The 7,398-nt window shown below is 39.2% G+C and overlaps 1 protein-coding gene across 2 annotated transcripts; it reads right to left on the bottom strand.

The window, feature by feature from the left end:
• Window positions 1–2,480: 2,480 nt before the first annotated feature.
• LOC121232902 (transmembrane emp24 domain-containing protein 7) lies at window positions 2,481–7,398 on the bottom strand. Of its 2 annotated transcripts, none has more exons than XM_041121411.1 (3): window positions 7,052–7,398; window positions 5,654–5,899; window positions 2,481–3,144 (listed from the first exon to the last, which is right to left on the bottom strand). In XM_041121411.1, the coding sequence occupies exons 1-3, from the start codon at window positions 7,217–7,219 to the stop codon at window positions 2,908–2,910; spliced, it is 651 nt and encodes a 216-aa protein (XP_040977345.1). In that variant the 5' UTR covers window positions 7,220–7,398; the 3' UTR covers window positions 2,481–2,907. The 2 variants fall into 2 exon arrangements, with proteins under 2 accessions (XP_040977345.1, XP_040977346.1); XM_041121412.1 differs by having other exon boundaries at window positions 5,654–5,710.

Here is a 7,398-nt window from a genome sequence, read left to right as displayed (position 1 = left end):
ATCATGTTTTTATCCGACTCTTGCACCTGAACTGCACCATTTATGTAATGAAACAAAAAAATACTGAAGCTCAGTTACTGAAACATAAGGATAAAGCATATAGGTACAATCAAGAATATTGTGTGCAAGCATAAAAAGAAAGCACTAGCTTTTCTGTTTTCTGATCTTTGAGATTCTGTTACAATTTCAGGGAAGCTTGCACCTCAAAAATGGGACTGCAATATTGCAAGTTCAATACAAGATAGAAGGACATTATACATAATTCTGAATATAATAGACATTAAGCTTTTTAATACTCCTGTGACCTTTTAACTCATTTTTGAAGTATTAAAGGTTTTTTTTCTTCAGTTCCGAAAGAGTAGTTTATCAGTTTACAACAGAGACAAGGAGTTGTTTGGGTTTTTTTTAACTACCACACCACTTTAAAGTAAGGTCATCTAAGATCAATTATTCAGAGTGTCCAAGTGCCACTTGGACATGTATATGTGTAAAACTTGTCAATTTCTTTTCTGGAAATAATACAGGCAATTAATGAGGATTTAGCATTCTTTCTCTGCTTGCTGAAAACTAGTTTAAGTGGAGTCTTTTGAATTAGAGTTAGTAACTCAACAATTTTTTTCATCTTAGTTTTGTTTGTGTGCACTTAAAAATTGGTCAGAGTTCATTTGTTCCTCCAGAACCATCTAAAGTTTAGCCTTATTTTGACTAGCTCAATTCAAGCTACTTGTATGTACATACATTTACTATCTTCAACATCCAAATAAAACAAGATTTTATTACGATACATAAACTAAAGACACGAGCAGTGGAAGCAATGCAGCTACAAATCTACCAAAAAGATACCCCAAAATATTTAAAACATTTCCTGACCACTAACAGAAGAGAGTAGCAATTACATGTACAAGGCCATAATGTATCAGTGCACCACACAGGGAAATAAAGTTCACAGCACTCACACAATGCAGTATTAGTATCAAATAGGCTTCTTCATAGGAAAACAATTTAATAAAAAGCTTTGCATGTGCCTAATGGATGCAATATAACCATCCAGTGCTGGTGCTGTATTCCTTGATAAAAATCAAACTATCTCTGGTCTTAAATCTGACAAGCAGCTGCAGCACAAGTACAGAGATTGCACAGCTTCAATGACAAAGTTACAAGACTCCCTATTTTATTGCATTTTTAAAAACTAATTGGATATTTAATTTTTTAATAGAAAAAGCACATTTCCTGAGTAGTCTCAGTTTAGAAGTTGTTTAGTAAAACACTGTAAAAGAGGAAATGCATTATATTTTAATGTAGAAAAGTGTGTGTTTAAGCAAATACACCCAAGTATAAAATCTAGCAGGTTTTGAAGGTGGAGATTTACAAGTGTTATGGGTTTGTGTGGCGCGGGTTTTTTTGGTAGCGGGGGAGGGGCCGCAGGGCCGGCTCCTGTGAGAAGCTGCTCGAAGCTCCCCTGGCTCCAAGTTGGACCCGCCTCTGGCCCAGGCCGACCCAATCAGTGACAGTGGTAGCGCCTCTGGGAGAACAGATTTAAGAAGGGGAAGCGGTAGTGAGTAGGGGGATTGGAGTGTGGGAGGAACACCTATGCAGACACCGAGGTCAGTGAGGAAGGAGGGGGAGGAGGTGGTGCCCCTGCAGCCCGTGGTGAGACGGCAGGCTGTCCTCCTGTAGCTCATGGAGGTGAGCGGGGGAGCGGAGGCTCCCGAAGATGGCCGTGACTCCATGGGAAAGCCCGCGCTGGAGCAGTGTGTGACTGAAGATCAGCCCGCAGAAAGGACCCACGCCAGGGAAGTTCGGGAAGAACTGAAGCCCGCGGAAAGGACCCACGCCAGGGAAGTTTGTGAGGAACTGCAGCCCGCGGAAAGGACTCACGTTGGAGACGTTCGTGAAGGACTGTCTCCTGTGGGAGGGACCCCACGCTGGAGCAGGGGAGGAGTGAGGAGTCCTCCCCCTGAGGAGGAAGGAGCGGCAGAGACAAGGTGTGGGGAGCTGACCCCAACCCCTGTTCCCCTGTGCTGCTTGGGGGAGGAGGTAGAGAGAACCGGGAGTGGAGTTGAGCCGGGAAGGAGGGAGGGGTGGGGGGAAGGTGTTCTAAGGTTTGGTTTTACTTCTCATTATCCTTGTTTTGTTTTGATTTGTAGTAGATTAAATTGATTTTGTTTCTTCCCCAAGTTGAGCCTGTCTCTTGCCCGTGACCATAAGTGGTGAAGTGATCCCTCCCAGTCCTTATCTTGACCCACAAGCCTGCCTTTATATTTTCTCCTCATCCCACCGTGGCCGGGTGGGGGGGAGTGAGTGAGTGGCTCTGTGGTGCTTTGTTACCAGCTGGGCTTAAACCACGACAACCAGGCAGGTGGAGAATTTGCACCATCATGTAGTATCAAGCTTGCAACAGTTTTACAGATAAGCGAAGGATATGACTGGAATTTTTTTTGTTACAGCAAATCACAACAGTGCAATACATCTTGCAACTGCAGTTCATCACATTAGCTTGTTTATAATCCAATACATTCAACCTGAAAATTAAAGTCAAATCAAGTTTTCATGAGTATTGTCTTTCACGTCAGACACTACATTGTTGGGTTCTTTTAAAGCATTATACCACAGATGGGTAATCTTATTGGTGGAGTCAAACTCAATTTGGATTAAAATCAGCAAAACTAAAGAGAAGCTGGTCATTGCCAGATACTTAATACAAGTATCGGAAAACGTTAAGTTTACTCTATATTTCAAATTGGGTGTCCCTTTCATAACTTTTGGGGTATGTTTTGTGATTTTAATCAATGAGGAGGGGTAGACATTTAGATGTTTCATGTTTAGTTCCTTTGTACCTACAATTAATTGGAGAACAGTAATTTCACAAGTGAATAGCACAATGACCTGAAGCATTTTCACTACCAGTTATGATCCAACACGGGTTGTTGTGGTTCTTTTATCCGAGAAGAAGCTTTTGAGGAGAAATACCTGCCCAATACTAACGACAAGAAGAATGATTGCTTCCCCTATTGACCAATAGGCTACTCTTGTGTTTAAATCCTCTGCTCTGCTGCGGCCTTGTGCTTCTCTCAACCGGAAATGAGTCTGATAATCAATGACAGACTTCAAAGCTTCATGAATTGAAACACACGCAGACTCCATCTAGAGAAGCAAACAAATACACAGCTTGGTTAAGAACCCTTCTAATGCTTGTTCTGTGCAGTTTTGTGGTTTGATATTTAAAATGAGGATTCACATAGCTTTACAGATGAAAGATTATCTCAGTCCACTGTCAGACTGAAATACTATAAATTTAATGTATTAATCAAGTTTTACACACAGGAATGTGACTGACCAGTATCAAAGTGTGCAAAACTGCGGACCCAATAAAAAGTAATGCACTCTAAGAACCACAAACTGAATCTTAACATTCATACATGTTTGGGTTCAAAAGTGAATATAAACACTGTATTGAAATATGTCAGTTATCCAACACTTGTTAATTCCACATATACCAGCAAAACAAGCAGTAAATCTCCAGATTTAGATAATTATATAAGAAACTTACTAGCTAATATGTGCATAGTATATATTAAAACACTTCTAGATGTCAGAAGTATGTGATTCTTCATTGCATAATTCAGTTTCAAAAAAGCCTGAAATCTAGATTGCTGACTTCAATATGTTCTTTTGGCATGAGACCCTTCTATTAGTCACATATGTAAAAACTATTAGAGAAAGGACAGCTGTTACCTTTCAGTGTTCCTGGATGCTCCCTACCATATTCATATAACAAACACTCAAGATCAAGTTGCCCAACTGCACTTGTCATCTTTCATAAAAATCACATTCCCTTTTCTAACCTGAAAAATCTTAACCTTTTCAATCTATGTACTACAGGCTTTCCAAGACCTAGATCATTTTACACATAAACTTCTTCCATTTTCAGTTTATCTTCTGAAAGTAAGAGTCAGTACCCATGATTGTCTTTTGACCATCAAAAAATTAATGAATATCTTCAAAATACTTAAGTTTTAGAACAACTAACCAACTGGCTATCCCCTAAAAATCAGTATTTCCTGAAGATCAAAAGCACAATCTATCATAAAAGAAAGTGTTTGACACCCTAATGAAAACCACTGTCAGTTACTTATATCTGTGTCAAATCAGTTTTTCAAGTTGATGACTTTCAGGACAGGTGTCTGAACAAGTCCAAAATATTCTTCTAAACAAAATTCAGGAAAAAATTTCATGCATTAAGTTCTACCATTTGTTTCACTGCTAAATTATAGAGCCCTCCTCTACTCTGCAGCAGGGATCTTAAATTTAAACAAAGTCTAGTTTCAGGGATTTACCTTTTACAGTCCCTGTGAAAGTCTGCCCAAATTTGGTCATACTACAAGCCTCAAGAAAACTGCAATGGAGGACCTACTTACCAAAGATATGTTATGCTTTGAAAGTTAATTTCCCCTTTCCCAAAGATCTGATTTGCATTATGTATGCTACAACCCAGTGATAAACTTTTTCCTTATACCTTCTCCCACAGCCTGCAAAGATGCTGGATCTAGAATCTGCATGTTCTGTGTTCTCAATACTCTCTACTGGTGCCAGAGTACTGACCAAAAAAACCCAAACAAACCCAAATACAGCCCCCCACACCAATACACAAAAAAACCAAAACATGTAACAATGCACAGAATGAAGACTACAGAAAGTGCAGGGACATAGGGAGCTACAGGATCAAGAATCAAAAGACAACATAAAGCAGAAGAGAAAGATGATGAGAAGAAAGAGATAATTATAACTGAATTCACAGCAAGTCACCTACTCATTACAAATCTTTAGCCACTGCAGGCTTACATGGGGTAAATTCAAGTGAGCAAGATGGTATTCGGGAAGCGGCATTTCTACCATTGAGTTCAAACTAGTAAAATAGTGTCTACGTGCAGCATTTTAAAATGGTTGTTTAAAGTGAAGCTTGGTAACAGTTATAGTATAAGAATGTTAGTGAGAATTCATGAAATGACTGTTCCAAGTGAAGTTGGATGATTTAGTTTGGGCAGAAGTGGTGTAAAACTAAAATTCTGAAGAAAGAAGGGAACATTATGAAAATAAGTCTGGAGCAAGAATACTGCTTTGCCACTTAAGTGTCTTATAAATGACATATCTAGAAGCCAGTTAAGTATGACTGATTTTGTTAATTTGTTTATTTTGCTAGAATTCTCTTCCCATTTTAAAAGTGACAGTTACATAAGAGATCAACCACTCAAGTCTTCCCCTCAAAAAAGACTCCAAACTATTTTAATATAAAACCAAATTTTTCTCAAAGTTTCTCCAAAGTTCAGGAATTTTGAAAACCCCGATCCATTGATATTTCACACTTTATAAAATCCATACTTCCACAGACATAGAACCATGGCATTAAAAAGTTCCCTTAAACTCTAGGCCAATGTATATTTTCCCTAATTTCCACTTAAACACTTGGTAGTTCCTCCTCAACTCTGCATTATGTAAATCCTAATTTTCAGAAAAGGTTCACTTTTAGTAACTCAGTTTATTTTAAAGAAGCTCCAACCCATTCATTTTCAACAGTGATATAGATATCTAATGCAGTTGAATTTGAAAAACATTCCCTCCACCTAACAGTTACTGTCAAACAACAATATTTTACCTGAGTAAGTGCAGTTGCTCTGTTCTCACTAGGAAACAGTGGTGGATCTTCTCCAACCTGGAAATCAAAGTACACAGTTTTGTGTGTGAAAGTAGAGAACTCATTGCTGAAGCAGAATTTGTATGTTCCATTTCTGGATGCAGTAAATGTGAAGCTATCATATTGTTTCTTCATCTCTTTGTATAATACAGCACCATCAGGACCTTCCAACCGACAGTCAACATCATAATGACCTCCAGTAATCACCTGAAAACAACAAGAAATTGTCTTAAGCAGAACAGACATGCAACTAGTGCTTCTCCAACTAGCGCTTCCCCAACTAGCGCTGCAAATTGTTTGATCTGACAAATGTTTTAAAATAAAATGCATTAATTTAAAAATCTTTCAATACAAGTTTGCAAAAATCCTCATCCTATGGAAGAGTCACAGAACAATTAAAAATAAGATCTTTTAAATTGAGGATATGTAATATCAACTATGTTTTCTAACAGTTTATGAGGGAAGTTTTAGTTACTTTGTTTTAAGATACTGGTACTAGAGCAAAGGCTAGAGTAGATGAAATTTGATGGGGCAAAGACATTACTGTAATAAATCAGTAATTTACTATATCCACAAGCCCATCCGTGCAATTTATTCAGCAAGTTGAGATTGCCAAAATGCAATAAAATAGCTCCTTTATGTATGGCCTAAACTGTCTAACTAGCCTATTAGGTCAAGCTGCTTTATGTTGCAGGAATGGCATATGTCCAGTAGAACGTGTATTACAGCCTGGCTCATTTTCATATGCGCATGTCAACACAGCAATGTTCTAGAGGTTCTGCTGCCTCACTCCTGCACAATTAATGACAGTATTTCTTTCCAACACCAGCACATTCAGATTATGCCTACAAGCAACTCAAAACTTCATATGATGGTCTCAAGTATTGTCAGCCTTTGATTATTGTTGGTCTATAGCACATTTTTCTGTAGAATCAGACTAGCTACCCTATCTCCACAGCAAGGGCAACTAGCAGTTTAGTTATTCATAGCTTACTATTCTGATGACTCTCAGGCTAATAGTTAAATTTAATCCTTGCTCCAAACTTCTTGCCTTTAAGATAAAGCATCCTGAAGGATGAAGAGACTTCTAGCCAAAGGCACAGCCCTTTTATATGCATACAGAAGCTTTCTGAAATAGTAGACATTTTATTTGAAATATTTAAATATCTATTCAAACACATAATGCTATAAAGATTTATTCAGAGGTGCCAAGCACCAGAAGCAACACTTCAGATAGGCTGTTCGCATAACATAGTTTGAGCGCCCACCAGTTTATATAGATATTATTAAAACCCTAATATTAACGGTAAAAGTGAAATAAGAAGAGATTCCCCGGGGGCCAAGGGAAACAAGGAGTACCTGAAACTCGAGGGTGCACTTAGTGCCCTGAACAATCTCCTCGTAAAAGCATTGCTTAGCGTTGTCAGGCAGCTCAAAAGTGATCTCAGATGCCCGTGCCGCGCAGGCCACCAGCAGCAGCGTCAGCCACCCCCACGGTCCTGCGGTTCCGGAGCCCCGTAACAGCATCACTCAGCGTGCAGAGGGGACTAATGGTAACAAAGATTGAGCCGGGCGGAAAACGGATAGCCCCGCGTCAGAGGCCAACAAGCGCGGAACCCGGAGGAAGATGTCTGTGGCGCTAACCAGTCACGACGGAGAAACCTAACCTAGGAAATGCACTGCACACCCGAAAGCTACCACAGCGC

Source organism: Aquila chrysaetos (genome assembly GCF_900496995.4).
Source record: "Aquila chrysaetos chrysaetos chromosome W unlocalized genomic scaffold, bAquChr1.4 W_unloc_1, whole genome shotgun sequence".
NCBI lineage: Eukaryota > Metazoa > Chordata > Aves > Accipitriformes > Accipitridae > Aquila > Aquila chrysaetos.
The sequence above is the reverse complement of the archived record's forward strand: the minus strand, read 5'-3'. Positions and strand labels throughout refer to the sequence as shown.